The sequence below is a fragment of the Buteo buteo genome, chromosome 1, assembly GCF_964188355.1.
Source record: "Buteo buteo chromosome 1, bButBut1.hap1.1, whole genome shotgun sequence".
Taxonomy (NCBI): Eukaryota; Metazoa; Chordata; class Aves; order Accipitriformes; family Accipitridae; genus Buteo; species Buteo buteo.
In genome coordinates this window covers 29,030,365-29,047,739 of record NC_134171.1, presented here as the reverse complement: position 1 = coordinate 29,047,739, position 17,375 = coordinate 29,030,365, and the positions used below count along the sequence as shown (strand labels likewise).

At 42.2% G+C, this 17,375-nt stretch overlaps 1 protein-coding gene across 1 annotated transcript in view; it reads right to left on the bottom strand.

The window, feature by feature from the left end:
• GABRB1 (gamma-aminobutyric acid type A receptor subunit beta1) overlaps positions 1-17,375 on the bottom strand; it is a 137,177-nt gene that overhangs the window by 8,874 nt on the left and 110,928 nt on the right. The window contains exons 6-7 of the mRNA XM_075025380.1: positions 1,031-1,168; positions 772-924 (exon numbers count right to left, since the gene is read on the bottom strand). Coding sequence (XP_074881481.1) covers positions 772-924; positions 1,031-1,168 — 291 coding nt within the window. The remainder of the gene's footprint in view (positions 1-771; positions 925-1,030; positions 1,169-17,375) is intronic.

The window sequence follows — 17,375 nt, the reverse complement described above, 5'->3', positions numbered from 1 at the left end:
AGTAAAGAATTTCCATCTTGTGTAATCCATCACTGCATGATCCTTTTTCTTTTGGGGGGTGTGTGTGTGTGTGTGTTTTGTTTTAGCTGGATGAAATGATTTTTTAGTCTGCTTTAATCACAGGTCATTAATGCATCTAGAAAATAGTTCTCGGCACAGGTGTAATGAATTGAATTTACAGAGAGGTGGGACAAAATAGAGGTGGGACAAAGTGGCTTTCTGACATTAGCATTTGAAAAGCATACCTGCCTTAAAGCGCAGATGGTGGCAGAAGATCTTAGTTCTTATGGAAAGTTGCAGGAAGGAACATGGTACGGGAAATAACCAACTATGTAGGTAAACCAGGCTTATTTCATGTAAGCTGGTATCTCTCCACTGATATTGGTAGGACCTTGTGTATTAATTCCAGCCACATATCTGGCCTGACAGGACACTTTTTAACATCAATGAAATGTTGATGCAGCACAGTGTTAGATACCCTTGGATACCTGAATTAGACCTTTACACTCCAGTTTGGAAGCAAGATGCTTTTGGCCTGATCTGAAGACCATTACGGCAACTGGAAGTCAGTCAGGGTCCCAACCTAACTGCAGGGCAAGAACTTCAGACATAGGCAAGGTGACACCTGCCTGCCTTCCTGACAACAAAGATCCTACGCTACATGTGTAAGACCACAATTAATGCTGCTGCAATCAGCTGTATGGATTCAGTGCTACTGTATTCAAAGGCAACATGTATCTAGGTAGTTCAGTGATTTTGAAAAGAAGTTACCTAGAGCAACTCTGGCTGCAGAGGCATCATAATTGATCCAGAAAGATACCCATGACAGAATTGTGATCAGCGTGGAAGGCATATAGGTTTGCAAAATGAAGTATCCAATATTTCTTTTAAGCCGGAAGCTAAGTGATAATCGAGGATATGCTCCTGAAAGAAAGAAGTCATTATATGACTAATGCCTAACAAAAGTTAGACACTGATATTTCTGGGTTGGGGAAGAGAGGGGAGATTTTTTTAACTATCCAATGCTTACCTGTTGTAAATTCTACTCTCTTTGATACCATCTTGTAATCAACAATAGAAAATTGCGGGAGCTCAATGTTATTAACTCCAGTTACTGCTGACTCTCCTCCATTCCAGTAAAATTCAATATCATCAGTAGTGTATCCATCTGAAACAGAGGCACAATTTGATTATTGATTTTTGTTTTTGTTTTATTACTTGGCTTAAATAGTTGTGGTTAAAGTGGAAAGAGCTGCCATTAATCAGGAATTCAGTCTTCTGTTGTGTGACACTTCTGTTATCCAGAAGCCACGTAGCCTCCTCTGTACCCAGGGGAAGCTTCGAGGTGTGGAAAGGGAGAAGACAGGAAACAAGGATAGAATTTAAGATTAAAGATCAATTTTTAGCTAGCTCTAATACTACTACTTTTTGTTCAGGCTTGAGTTGCTCAGTTTACCAACAAAGTGGTATAACATCAGTGAAACTTTTAAACTCTCTAGGAGGAGTTCTGACAGGAAAACCAGGTTCAGTTCCCAGCTTTGCATTTGATTTTCTATGCAGGCTGTGACAAAATACAGAGTTTGGAGCCAGTGGATGCAAAGATGATACTAGAAGAATTCAGGTGCCTGTACGATTACCTGACAATGTCTGTCGGAGCTGTAGGTATCCTTTTGATATTCATGCAGCATTTTATATTTTAATTAGACCATGCCATCTTTGATCTTCTGTTATCACAGAACTACTTCCTATTGACTTCAAAACTAGCATGTTTCTTCTCTTTCCTTTTAACAGCGATGTTGATTATCATTTAATTAAAAATTAATTTGCCATTCTACCATTAGGAATGTTAACATTATGGTTACCATTTTCAAAAACATTTTGATTAAACCCCAAAGTGACTGAGTTTCAGAAAAAATCTCACAGTTGATGGCATTTGTGCACTAATATTTAAACTGGTTCCAATTTATTGCATTTTACTACTTTCTCCAGATATCTACCAAAGGAGAGAACAACATCGCATCGATTTTCAGACTTTTCCTTCAGGTGTTAGATTTAATCAGGTTTAAATCATATAACACAGATCAAATGAAAGCTTGTGTTTGAACTCAAAGTTTTAGAAAACTTGACAGTAGTTTTTCCAGCTGAACCAACCGCAGCATCAGAAGCCTCTATAGAGTTAGGAACTTACCTTTTCATATACACCAGTAATGCCATTTCTAGCTAGGGAAATTAGTCTCGAGATGTCTTTTCCTATGATAGTGCCTGGTAATAGCCTCATCTCTGGAAGGCTGACCACATGCAGATTAGGTCCGTAGTTACCCTGGTGACAGTCAGAGAAGCTCTCAAAACTTGATGCCAGGCTCAGGGGACTGCTTGGAAAGTCTGCAATTATCGAACAACTATCTCTTGATGCAAACACACAGTGACGGGCTGAACAAGGTTAAGTGTTCACATATCTTATTTGTGAGCTGCTCAGTGCCATGGTTTGCTAACTATCTGAATTGCTCCCGAAACTGTACTAACCTGTGTAATACGGATGGCTGCTGTTTGCTTAAAACTATGCTTCCCATTACTTACACTAATTTTTTTCATATGAACCATCCCAGGGCTGTCACACAGAGCTCGCTGCATGGCTAGTTTTCCTTCCTTCCAGGTAGAAGCCAAAAGCTTTTCACTGCAAAAGGTCAAGGTAGCTGCTTGGTCGTGGAACTTCGGTAGCTGCTTTAAGGGCGTTGCACACAAACTGCGGGGCCAACATGAGCCACATGTAGGGTGTAATACAAAATGATTGAAGGAGGGAATGAAGCCTGCTAAGTCTGTTTAAAGGCTAAGACTAAGATTGTCAGGGAAGCATTAACTTCATTTTCTTGCAAATCTGTATTAGAAAAAAATATCTCCTGAATGCTTTCCCTTTTTAAAAAAGATGGAGCAAAACAGAGGAAATGGTAAACTATGGTCTCATACTGAAAGGGTATTGATTATGTGTAGACTCGGTACCACACAGATATCCTCTACATGAGGTAACACTCATAGCTATTTCTTTGTCTGTAGAGGCTAGAATAAAAAAGAAAGGCGCAGCACTACCTAGATGTTGCACAGGTACTTGCTGCAAAGACACAGGTGGAGGTTTAGATGTGAGAATCCTGGATTCTGCTTCGGGGTTTGGAAGAAAAGGGTGAACATGATTCTTCTGCTCTGTGCCATCATCACCTGGGGTCCTTTTCACACCCCTCCCACCAATTTTGCTCCAATTGTGCCCCTTCCTCATCTGGTGCGTGCTGGGACCCAGGGCAGAGAGAAGCCAACTCCAGTCCTCAGCACGTCCTGACCTTATTTGCTATCTCCTGAGGAAGCCTCTGCCAGCTTCTCTGCAGTTCCTCTGCTTTCTTGACAAAAAAGGGAATAGTTTGGCCACCTTATTGCAAATAAAATTCCCTTCCCCAAAGGTGAATTATCATAGATTTAGTTGTTAAAACCACAATGGTATGAAATAAACACCTAGGATCTCACAGGGCAGATTTCAAAAAGAAAACAAGGACAACTTCCTATGAAATAATAGCATTGTGTTACTGGTACAGTGTATGGTGATGCTTGACCTTCGCAAAAACAGATTATGGGAGTTTTGTAATGTAGGCAACTGTGCTTTTCACTAGTCTTGGAAAGGTTTCTATGACTTTGGCTACTAAATGAAGAGTAGAACCACAAGGTTATAAAGTTAATGGACCAAAAGCTAGAACCTTGCATGGAAGATTTCAGCTGATGACGTGCCATCAATGCTGGCAGGCCTTTTCAAACTTTAAAGAGACTTCCAAATACCACAAACAATGGATCTAGTGTGAGCTACCACTGTTTCTAATATGCTGATTCATTCCTTCAATTTATTCTGGTTAAAGCTGGGGGGAATTATGAGAACAGGATAGTGACGTTTTTCAGTCTGGAGCATTCACATTTGTTAGCTCTCTTTTTAGAAAAGTAATTGAGCAGGAACACCTTTCTGCAGTTTTGTACAGAGAGAACCTCAGTACAAGCATGATTTCCTTGACAGTCGTATAACTGTGCTAGACACTAACAAGGTGTAAACTGTCTCCAGGCAGTCCATTCCCTGGCGTGATATGATTTTTGTTGTGTGATGCCCATCGTTGCGTGCTTTGCATGTCGTTCTAGGCGCGTGAGAGGCATTGCTTTATTGGCTGAGGATGCCTCACGGGTGCAGGGCTTGGAGGCCCTCATGGTCCATAGGCACTGACATTGCTTTTTGCTTTCCAAACTAGCAAACTCGAAAGGAAGGCAGCTGGCTGCAGTTTAAAGACTGGAACCCATCTGGGCTCTGAACAGAGTTAGCAGAGGGCAGATGGCTCCTTCTCCTTTTTGAAGTGGATAATGCCTTCAAGTGAGGAGCCGTAGTGATGTAAATTAAGAAACGTTCAGTGTGGAGCAGCGTTAGTTTCTGGCTAGCAGGCAGTGATAACCCCTCATTTCTGGCAGCATACACCTTTAACACTTACAATGGAAGAAAAGCTATTTCAATGGTAGAGAAAGTGGGTCTAGTCTGTGCAGTGGCCAGCTCTAACAGGCTGATTTGTTCACTGAATTTATCTGTACTGCCCAGGTATTCCCTCGGCAGCTTTTTTCCGTGTGATCCTTTTCCCTCTGCGTACGTATCCATGTCACCGCTTTAAAGGGATGCCTCTGCTTTTGTGACAGAGCGCGCAGTACTTACCGCCGGACATGTCTGAACTTACATGTCTGAACACAAATTTCGCAGAAGTCAGATGTCGGGAACCTGAAATGTTTCAGTCGCGTTCATAATAGCTGTCAAGAGCAGCTGCAGCTGCGGAAGTCTAGAATTATATCCCCAAATACGTAGGACGGTGACATTAAGGGCAGTTAACGGATTTAATAACAGGACTCAACCTAATTCAGCCGGGCCCGTTCCCTAAAAGTCAGAACCGGCTTCTCGGCGTGGGAGTCTCCTGGGGCCGAGCTCCGGCGTGGGCACCCACCCGGGGGACAGAGGGGAAGGCGTCGGGCTCCCCCGGCCTCGCCTGTCCCCCCCATCGGCCCGGCCCGGCCCGGCGCAGCGCAGCTCCGCGGCCACGGCGGGGCGCCCGCGCTCCGCCACGGCGGAGGGGCCGGGCCGGGCCGGGCCGGGCCAGGCCGAGCTCTGCCCGCCGCCCCCGGCCGCCGCTGGCCGGCCGCCGTCCCTCGGGCCTCGGCCCCGGGGCAGCCCGGCTCGCCGGGCCCGAAAGGTGCCATCCCCAGGGGGTTAGGCCTGTTGCCCAACTTGGCCAGGACAGCCGTGAGTAGGCGGCAGAGGCGGGGAGGGCGGCGGGGTGCGCCCGGCCGCTTAACGCCGGCGGCGGTGTTGGACGGCGTTGGGGTTTAGACACGGTGGATCAGTATTCGTGGGGCAGGCGTGGGCCGATCTCCCGGCTGACATCCCTAGCAGTCTAGCCCGCTTAATCACACGATTCTGCCAGGATTTCTGCGACCTAAATAATAAGTGATTGCTAAGATATTTTTTTTTCAGTTAATAAAGGTCCCATGAAAATTATTCGATCTATTTAAGCCTTTGTTTGCTTGCTAGATGCTTTTCCAGCTTCAAAACCATTAATACATGTTCGATTGCCCAGCTCGAGACATTAAACTTTTGCTTCCTAGGAAATAATGTCTAGAAATGATAATAAAATGATAATATAGCCCTTGATGTGCCAATGCTTCTCCTTTTTTGTTTCTTTGTTTTTGATTTTGTCTTTGTTTTTGTTTTTTTTTTTTTCTTCTAGACCAGCAGCTGAGAATTTAAGTGAGAACACTTAGGCAGAAGTACCACAGATCTAAAAAGTAACTAGATTCAAGCACGGCAAGAAATAGGTTATGTATAAAGCTTGCTGTTCACAGAAAAAAATACTTTAGAAATGTTGCTGACATAGTGATACAGCCAAGGTTAACAGCGTATTAGATGTTAATGTCACCACGCTGTTTTATTTTCCACTGCAGCACTTACCATCTCAAATACCTCTGGGATAAATAAAGATCTTTATTACATTAACTTAACAAATAAAGTCATGGTTCTACTATTACTACCAATTCCACAGAGATGTCCAAACGGAGCCCCATTTTTCTTCTGATTCTCCAGGGTAGGCAGCTCCGAAACACCCAGCAACAGGGTCTCTGCCTTAGGAATCTGAGTCTAACCAGGTCATTTCAAAAGAGTATTTCCACTCTGTGTGCCCCAAGTCATCTGGCCTTGTGTAAAGACACGAGGTTGGAACGCAGCCCTCTTCCATCACTACTGGAGCGTCCGTTTCCTAACAACTTAGTTTTTGTTGCTTAATGCATTCTTAGAATATAATTTTTCTTGTTTCACACAGTTATTATTCTTATGACTGTATTCAAACAGGAAGATAAAGCATTTCTTCCACACATCACCGAGGTGGTCCGTACAGTGGTAAGTTTATTGTACTATTTCAACTTAAACCCAACATGAACAGAGCACTGCAGATCTGAAGATGTGTTTTGGAAAGCAATGTCACTAGTTAACATTAAGGTGGTAGAATTGCTTGAAAAGGCTCCTTGCCACCTGTGTTCAGGTGGGTGTTTGTATCTATAAGTGACTTTGTTTTTCATTAAGAAATACTTTTTATAGGCAGATGGCAGATTGTAACTGGGGATATGAATCAGGATTTAGCCTAAGCAATACTGACCCAAATGAAAACTTGGTTAGACTGCTGGAGTACTACAAATTGTCAGTTATTTAAGAAGGTTTCTCAAATAAAAATAAATTTAACATATGGGGCAATCTGTTCCATCCCAGTTGGAGACATCAGTTCCTATCCATTAGAAGCAGAAAATAAATGTTATTACAGCATAAAGTCACTCTTGCAACATCCTAATCTAGTTCACAGAGTGAATTACAACATTGCCTTACTGTGCAAACACCCTTAATATTGGTTCGTTGTTATTGGTTGTCATTTTTTGCCCCTCTAATTTTTTAAATCTCATTTGCCAGTGAGACTTCAATACCAGGTTGAAGGTCCTTTGGGATAGGAATTATTTGGTTTTGCTTAATATCTCTTTAATGGCTAACACAGCAGGACTTCTCAGTATCACTGTAGTCTCAATAGATGGAAACATTGAAGGTTTCTGGATAAGTAGTCAGACTTGTACTGAAAATGCCTTACCAGTTTATTTATCTTCTTCTACTGGATTATGTCAGTGATGTCAAACGACCTGCTGAGCCTAAAAGAAATCTAATGCAGTGCACAATCAGAAAGATACAGTAACATATTTTAACTAGTATGACTTTCATGTGCAAGAGTACCTCTTATAAGGCATACTGGTATTTTTTTTTTTCCTGTTCACTAATAAGAGTTTCATTCTCATTAGCTAGAAAAAAACAAACCAAGGAATTATTAGGAAAGGAAACAGAGCAAATGCAAAAATCTTTGTTTGCATTTTCATATGCTTTCCAATTAGTTTTATGCTATTTCTTGACTATTACATGCAGATTTATTTCTTTCCCCAAAGTAGCTGTACTAAGTTGGCTATGAAGAAGGGCCATGGAGATGATTAAGGATAGACTTACTTCCATTGAAGGAAGGACTGACTGAGTCATGATTCTTCAGCCTGGAGGTAAGATGGCTGAGGGAGTGTTATGGCAAAAGTCCGTAAGATCCTAAGTTAGCATGGTGAGCTTGAGCAAGGCATGATTATTCACAATCCCTCACACTTCCAGACCAAGACAGCAACAAATCGTATGTCTAGTGGCTAGTTTAAAAGAAATAAAGGGAAATACAGTGTACAGATAAACTGAAGAACTCATTGCATAAGGTGACATGAGTGTCAGAAGTTTATGCTTGTTCAGAAGCTATCATATATATATACACAGAATAAAAATCTATCCAGGTTATTAAACACAATGATACTATTTCTGACTGGAGGTAGCAAAGTGCAGAACACTTACTGGAGGAGTTTACTGGGGGAGTATCAGCATGTGTATCCTATGCTCTGTTCTAGCTTCATAGATATGTGCTGCTGGCCACTGTCAGATGATGGGTGAGATAGACATTTGTTCTGAGACAGTGCAGCAGTTCAGGGTCTGACATGTCCCACTGCAGCCTGATTTGCCCGTCCGTCTCATGTCTTTTAACTTTACAACTCATTTTTACTTCATCACTGGAGTGATGATTTTTAGCCTGATGCTGAGAGCCTCTGACTCTACACATCTTTGTGTAATTCATGTAAATTAAACTGCGATTAGAAAGCCTTGTCCATGCCCACACATTTTGTGTCGTAATAAGCAACCTGCCCATAGTAACTCAGTGGCCAAAATGTCACTGAAAACTCAGGTGTCTTCTTATATGCAAATGTTTAGAGAGCAATGCCAGTGATTTAACTTTGGACTTGAGACATTTTGATGACCTGTTGTCTCAAAATTAGCAGCAGTGACATTGTAACTTTTTTTACAAAGCAAGTGTGCAGTATGTGCTCCTGACTGGTGTCTTCTTGTGCAGACTAGATACTTGTGTAATTGTACATGTAACATGTACAGATGCACAACTGCTATTAACAGATCAGCCCTGATAAGTACAGCCATTATACAGCAGTTTCTACAGACCTTTAGCTAGTTTCTCATCTTATAAACTAGTTTGAGCGACTCTGAATCATGAAGTTTTAAAATGGTACTTTAGTTACTTTGGTAGTTACAACCACTGAGGATCTGTTTGTTCAACTGCTTCTCACTTCTTTGCCTGAATCCTCTTCTCCTGTGGGGTTGAAACAAGCAAAGTCCTGAAGTCACACCGTTGTGTTCTTCTCTAAAGGCTAGTCAACAGCCATCAGGGCAGAGGCTATACATGAGGAGATTAACCCCAATAGTTTCCTTGCCTTGCCTCCAGGTTCACGTGCTGCTGGTTCCAGACTGTCCTTGAGAGTTTGGAGCTGGGACGAGAGGGGTTGTTTCTTTCCAGCTGCAAGTGTCAGAAATCCCAGGCGTCTCTTGCTTTCATTCTGAGACACCTTTTTCCTGAATCTGTTTTGAGCTTTCTCCTTCTCCCTTTTTTCTTTTCCTTTTGAATGGACACTTATACTAGACACCAGCTGTATCTCAATCTGCAGAAAGTTGAGCCAAAGCTCTTGACCTCTTATGGTGAGGTTTGATTGATTGCTTTTTTCCCTCTCTTTCTTTTTATCTTCTATCCTTCTATCCTGGTTTGATGAGGAGGGAAAAAAAATCCATTTTCAGGAACAGCAAAATGCAGACTATGAATTGTTTCTACTCCAACCCTGGCAGCACAGCCTGGGAGTGCGTGACTCAGGATGAGAGACCTCAGCGTGTCAAGAGAGACCTGACCCCTCTGGGAAGCCCAGTGTTGCAGTCTCTCAGCTCTTCTGCTAACACAAAGGACTTCTACACCTTCACACAGAGCAGACTAAGGTAACTTGCTTGCAGTGCTGTCAGGAGCACATTTCATGTAGAGTTTGTAACTCTGATGCGAATCACTCTTTTCACCTCTCTGTTTCCTCCTCTTTCTTTCTCCTCTGGAGCTGCTGTGCAATAGACGGCTATCCCAGTCTGAGCCATAATCCTGGAAGTTTTTTCTGAGTTGAGTTGCTTTACAAAGTTAAAAAGAGAACGACACTATTTATAAACACATTATGTAAACATTAGCAACAGAGGTCCAGCTGCTTAGCATTCAATTAATTTAGTTCAGTCAATATTGCATGGTACATAGTTTTGTCTGCTCGTATTGTAAACACATCTTGCCCTTGAGCACTTATTTCATTTGACTAATTAAGATCTACTTCTAAGTGCTCTCATTTTGTTGCCAGGCAGACTCCCCCAATTTTAGATACAGCTGTTGTACTCGGTGAAAAAGACATTTGAAATCCAGGTCCATCTGGTTTGTGCTCCAGCCTGTCAGGCCAAAACCTGCTTTGTCTAAGGCAGTAGGGTCTCTGTTTTCAACAGGACTCAGGCTGCAGATGAATCAGGACACGTTGTGGTTCTTACTTATGCCAGCACGGCTTATGCAAGTACACCTTATATTTCTATGCAATATTGTGTTCCCCTGCCTGAGATGGTGAAAACCCTTTTAAAATTTTAATTACTTAATTCAGGTGCGTAAATTTTTCAGAGAGGTAAATACGGAGGCAAGTACGAGGCCACTGTACTTGGGCTTTTTAGATAAACAATGAGAATGAAGTTTTCATGGTGGTCTCACTCACTGTTCTGACTATGTAAGTAGCTGAATTTTCAATTCATGAACAATTGTAGAAAGATTTAAAGTTATACTGAGCTGCATGAAAATTTTGTTCAGACAAAATTAAGAATAATTGAGTAAAAAAAGTACTTTTCTAAACAAAATTGATTTCAAATGACTTTTGAAAATGAAATACTGACTCTTTTTAGAAAATATATTTTACAATGCACGTATATTGTGCCTGTATTACGCTTTTTCTATATGCATATTTTGCCAAAATAGTTACACCTTACTGAATCAATATACGTCACAGGAGAAAAAGCCTTGCCTGAAAAATACCATGTTGTTCAGACCATGAAAGGAAATGTAGATTTGAGTGTTGTTTTGAAACTTTGTCACTGATCTGCTTTACTTCTGTAACCATAGGCAAATACTATGTTGGTACTGCCAAGAAATAGGAGCAAGAAAGTCCTACAAAGAACCAAAACTTAGGGAAAAGCACATCCAGATCTATACTTGGTAACAGATTTACAGCTGTAAGAGGAAAAAAAAGGAGCTTCAGACTGAATTCTGGTCTTGGTTCTATAGAAGTGACTCCCATTGCTTATGAAGCTGGGATGGCATTGCCTTCTCCTGAGAAGATTTACCTCCGCTAAGGCACTGAGATAAGCCAGCATCATTTTAAACACTGTGACACATACTGCAGTTCACAGCTGGGCTAAGCAGTGCAAGCTACCAGCGTTTCTTGGGCTGCCTGTGTTGCTGAGACTGAATTTGTGCTAACAATGATTAGGAACAAAATAGCAAAGCTACAGCAGAAAATAGCAAAATTCCGTTACTACTAAGAAAATATACACCACTTTTCATCCATAGACTTTAATACTATACAAAATCAATCCATCTCCATTTTGTAGGGAGACCTGAAGTGCATAAAGGGGAAGTATAAGAGGAATAATACAGCATACTTTACCAACATGTTGTGTTATTAATTTCACCTTCGCAAATCAATGATAAGTCAAAGACAGGGGTATGCAGAGAAATGTTAGGCCTTACTAGTCTGGTACGACTGTACAGCCTGGCCTGAAAATCAGAATTAGCAAGTTGCATGTTCCCTTGGGCAATGAACAGGCTGGGTTAAGGAGCAGAGTACAGTCCTCCACCGAGGAGATGAATGGCTTCTTGGACACCAAGGTGTCCGTGATACTGCTATGGTTGCCATTTTTCCTTAAGCGCTAAGGAGTGAGTGGGGGATTTCTGTGGCTAAAAGCATAGGCTAAAGTCAAGGAACAGTTTTTTTAGGTGGTTGAGGTACAAAGTCTGCTTAGCATCTGCAGTTTTCTGTGGAGGCAGACATGCGGCACATGCTCATTAGTGGACTAATACAAGGTGTTAATGGAGGGGCAGGCGCTCCATAGAGAGAGAAGGTCCAAGGTCTTACAATCAAAGGATGCTGAATAATTTTCCATGTGCCTAATCTTATTGATACAAATTCCTGCCCACAGTAATTGTGTGAAATATTTGAATTACGGGTTCTGTTGCTTTGACCCTAAACGTGAATTCAGATAAGGCAGTCATGCTCTGTGTGGTTTGGATTAGAAATGGTAATATGTTAAATAACCGTGTGTTTTCTTTGGAAGAACTCTCCATAGGTAATTTAGTGTTCATAGGCACTTACAGAATATAAATGAATGAGAACAGAGATAGATTTCTGAGATTAGCCGTATATTCTGAGTTAAAAGTAAGTCGCTGAGGGTATTAGCCAAAATTGCACCTCACCAGCAGGAACAGATATACTGGATAGCAATCTAGCAACCTTTAGGTGCTGCTTCATTAGCTCAGACCTGTACTTAGAGTTACTGTGCAGCCTTTCTATTTTCCCTGGCCGTCAGCACTATGCTATGCAGCCCTGATCCTGGTGTCCAGTGTCTCGTGTGAAGTGAATCATTGTCTAATTCAGTTTCCATCTACATGCTGATGGGCTGCTGTCCCTTGTACAAACCAGGCCTGCACTCCGATGGTAACAGGTATTTGAAAGACCGAGGGAGACAATCATGCACCTCTCTGCACAGATGGTTCCTGCATGGCCAGGGACATTTGGGCTGGCAGTCTGGGAAACTTGGTGCTGCTATTTCTATGGAAGCCTGATGAATTGAGGGCTGCCAATCACCAGAAAAGCTAAACTCAGTGAAAGATCATATCAGTATGAATGAACTCTTCAAACACAACTGAAATGCTCAATGTTTTCTTGAAGTTTCCCACACACTGTGGTTTGCTCATAACGAACAATGTTTCTTTGTACAGTCTACTCTTGCACTTCATGTTTGTTGCTTTCAGTTTATGAGGAAGATGAATAAATAAATAAAGCTGTTAGAAGTGGTAGCAGAAAGCTAATGGAGGAAGCATTAAGAATTTTATCTGAAGGACTCAATTCTGTTCTCAGTTCTGCAGAGTAGATTCTGAGGACTGGACGACTCGTATGTGAGTATACTGGCCACTTAATAAAACTACTTCATGTTAATGTTGTCCCAGGTCAGGTAAGCAGCCTTTCCATGTTGAGACTTGAGGCATTGCGTTTTGTTTATTTGTATTATTGCACTGTCAAGGAGCCATAGGTATAGATCAAGACATGGAGTGGATAGGCACGGAACCGATAATTTCTCAAGATTTATAATATCTGTCAACTTGGATGCATTTGGGGCAAGGCTTCATTCTCACAAGTTGAAGTGAATCCACGAGTACCAGAATCTTCCAATCTGTTCTGGGTTTTGTTTGTTTTATACAGCAATTCACATCTTGGCAGAAGACAAGTAAATACGTAAACCGTACTTATGGCTGTAACATCCTAGGACAACTGCATTATCTCAAAGCACAATATGGCAGCTCTTCCAAAAATGTGATATGACCAGGTGTAGAGATTATTTTTCCTGCTGCTCTGACTGCAGAAGTACAGACTCATTTAAGAGCACAGCTGTTTCCAAAGAAATCAGCCCCTCCTCTAAATGAACCCTTATCTTTGAAAAGCAAGCCCAGCTTTTCCTTTTGCTGTTCTCCTAGCCCGGGGGCTGTCAGAGGCTGAAGACTGAGACCTGGTGAGGCTGTGCTGGGAAGTGACTCAACCCCAGCTTTCCTGTCCCCTGCGGTCACCAGGGGACAGCCAGGGCCCTGTATTGGTACCTCTGAGGCTACTGAGATGGCACTAAAATGAGAAGAGAGCAGTTGTCCAGAATAACTCTGCGTTCCTCTGTGTGCAACAGAAAAGTACTTAAGATATACCAGATAGGTGACTTGGCTAATTTCATGTGCTTGTGCACTGAAATCATTGATTGTCAAGTATTTGCTATTAAAATCTATGCATCCATGTAGAGACAAGCTATCCACCTTTTTGAAAATAAAAAGGGAAAGTCATACAGACTATACTATCAGCATCTGAGTAACTTCTAAATTTGTGTGCAGTGTAAAAATACATTGTGAAAATAAAATAACTGGTTTATAGTCCTCTGGGGAAAGAAATCTTTCCAAAGTGTGGAAATAGAGCAGTTGCTGTGGCTTAACATTAGTGTACTGTGAAGAATGAATTATTTTAGCTTAGTGACTGACTTAAAAGATGAGCCGTAAGGAATGACTTAAACTGAGACAAAAATACATTTTAAATTTTGATGTGAAAAAAATGAAACATACAGTCCTATTTGGCTAATTTCTCAGTTTCAGTATCAACAAGCTATTTGTGAATCTGCCTCTCAGAGTATCTGAAAAACAACTTGCTCAGCTCCACAGCTATGTGCTAGTCTTTCTGTCCTCATGATGTTTAAATCTGCTGCTGTGGATGATTATGGCGTAACTTTAAAACCTCTCCCGTTTTGCTGCCAGCATGTTCTCTGCAGCTCAGAAGGATGGCATTTCAGCTATGTCAGAAGTTAATGTGGATTTACAGATTGCTGTGTGCATGCAGAGTCTCCATGGGCGATGCTTCTGAGAGTAAATTTGCAGTGATACAAGCTCAGTGTGTGTATTCTGCATAGGGTGTATGGAGTGACCTAGGGTGTATTATCTGAATGTCTTTAGAAATGATTAAAGTGTGTTTCGAATTGCAAAATATGTTGCCCAGAGAGCAGTCGCTTTGCTGTCCCAATAGGCAGTATATGGGATCACACCAGCAGCCTGCGTGTGTTGATCTCCGTTCCTGCTCTTGCTGGGATGTTTCCTATGGTACTGTCTTTCTTGTTTTATGAGTGTGCTGTGATAAAATGTGCTTTTCTGTTTTTCTGGTGTTAACTATTCTTTTGCTAGGGTTTGTGGAAGCTAGTTGCTTGAATATGGCATTTGATCCATGGCAGAGCCCTTGTGAAATAAGGCTTTTTGTGCATGTCATAGAGCAGGCAGCAATGGGAGTACAGAAGGCGGCATGGATGGAGACCCACCTGTGAATTGTGAATTGGATGAAATGCTAAGAACCTTGTATCACTTATAGCTGGCAGACTAAGTCAAGATGGGCAGGCAGGAACTCTTCTGCGTTTTGCATTCAGATAGTAAATCTCAGAAAGATCCCACTGTTTGAGTGACTGAGTTTTGGAATAGATACCTCGCTCTCTCTCTTCATAGTCCACCAAGTTTGAAAGAAATTTAAGGCTGAGTATGTATTTTAGAGCAATTAAAGGAATCGGCCAGAAGCAGAAGAGAGGTCTTATTCCCAGTGCTATACTGCAATAACCAGAGACAAGTAAAACTGGAGAAAATGAGGTTTTTTTCCCCACGGTTTGCAGGGTCTGTGGGAAGCGACACATGCAGGGACATGGGTTTATGGCTGACACGTCTCATGGGGGAGCGGGGGGAGTCTGACAGGCGGGTGAGTGAGCAAAGTTCTTTGTTTACAGATGTGGCAGAACCTAAGCAAATGTGAGGGATGGGAGCTGCCCTCATTAGAAACATCAGAAAGATGGAATCTCTTAAAAAAGGTATAGATCTGAGTGTCCTTCCAGCCTTTTTTTAACTGGGAAGGGGCCTTGCAACTGGTTTTTAGAATGCTCTGAGCAATGAGCTCCTTTGGGAGGGGAGAAATTATGCCTTCTGTGGAAGCCATTTGATGTGCTTGGTGAGAAGAAGCAGGATGAGACCAGATGCCCTTTTAGTGGCTTTGGGTACTTTAGGGAAAAGACATGAGTGGATCCAGCTCAAAGCTCCTGCTGCCTCAGGTACCAGAATAGTCATATTCATTAGTGAATTTTTATTGCCAGGCATGAATAAATTACTAGATATCTGGTGCCTGCAGACAGGCAAAGGCAAAGCTGTCTGGGAAAGCTTGGATTTAAGACAGGTTTTTCATCTCTAATAAAAATAGCCCTTTTTGTTTGAGGCGTAGGTTCTTACATCCTTGGTAGTTCAAATGCAATCATACCCTGGATCAATGCAATCTTGTCTCAAGCAGGGAGCTGTGATAAATCTGTTCAAATCTCATTCTGTCAGACCACTCTGTGCCAACAGAGGTGATAATGAATACTTAGGTATGAACACAGTTGTTGTTTTTTTCTGGCATCAAACTATGTAGAGGTTCAAGTGGAGTATTTTATTGATTCACTGCAATATCCCTTTAAGTTGGTTGCACCTTCATCAAATCATTGTATATATTTAGTGTTAGGTCTATTTCTGTGTGAAGCAGGGACAGCCATAAAAACAATGGAGTCAAGGCAGAATTGCCATTTTCTATACTGTAGCTGATTAAATAAATCTTCCTCTTTTCCCCAACTCTGTTCAGGTTTCTGTGGGCTTGTTCTGTTCACCCACACAAGTGAAGTGGTTTCTAAGAGTGCTGCTGGGAAGGCTAATGCATGGCTCAGTGTTGCAGTGTCGATCCCTGAATCACACTGCAGCATTACAGTTGTCATAGAGACACAGATTTTTGAGACCAGAGGGACAGTTCTGATAATCTGCTCAGACCTGTTGTAAAACACAGAGTAGCTTGCCAATAAGTAAATAACTTGCCAAATTGGAACATAGCCTGGCCCTCCCTATCCTGTGACAGTGAAACACATTTCACTTAAGTTTGGGGGATGCTGGAAGAGAAAACCCAAATGGGAATTTAATTTATTGTCAGGGCGGTGCTGTCGGCGCATCATTTTTTTCTGCTGAGTGAAAGCCAGGTGCAAGCTTAGTCCACAAGGTCACGCCGTGATTGTGATATTGGTGACTTCAAAGTGACAAAGAGTATTAGAGTAATAACAGTATCCTGTCTTATTTTCTAGGTAGTGCGGTGTGGTCAGCACTTATATTTGTAATGAAGGATGCTAGAGTGGGGCAGCTGTGTGCAGTCAGAAGTCTCTGACAGACAAGCGCCGGGTGATTTAGCTGCGGCAGTTTGATGCTACTGTCCCTGGTTGTTTGCCTCCTCCTTCTGTCTGCTCCTTTATCAGCAGAGATGTGTGTCTGCATCTCACCCACGCCAATCCAGAGCCTGCTGCAGCTGCTGCCAGGGACAGTGGGCTTGTGCCAAGGCACTGGGTTGTGAACTGCCGTAGCAGTTGTGGCCCTTGCCAGAGGCTACCTGGCACAGCAGAACTAACAGCTGGGGGATTTAACATCTTAAACTGCCAAGCTGACATCCATCAGAGCTCACGTGAGAGTGCCAAGTGTCTGGGTAACCTCCAGCCAAGTATTAAGTCTCCTCTGTCCCAGTATATGCTAATCTGTGAGAAATGGATTGTTACAGATCCCAGCTCCGCTGATGAAGCGGTTCCAGTTATAAAAATCCCTTGATTTTACACACAGAATTTTCCAGTGGCCATCATGGTATTAGACACTGAAACAGGTGTAAAGCTTCTGATATGGTCTCCCCATCTGCCGCTGCAGAATTTGGAATAAGGTGAACTGCTTGAGCAAAGCTGTGAAAATGTGTGTGAAGGAACGTGTGCAACCAAAGTGCTCTCCTCCTCCTAAATGTATACATTTCTCTGGTTGTCAGCTGTGCATACATAGTTCTGCAGTCCTGTAAGATAGCTTTGGAAAAGCTGGAAATGTAATTTTTTTAATGAAAAAAATCTGCTGGCTCAATATAAGCATGTATTATCCCTGCATTGGCTGCTCTGCTGGAGAGGTTTGATAATAGGGCAGCGTTTGATTCTTTGTGCTCTTTTCCCATTCCCGTGTAGCACAGTTGTTTTGCTGCTATTTGCAGTGCCTTAA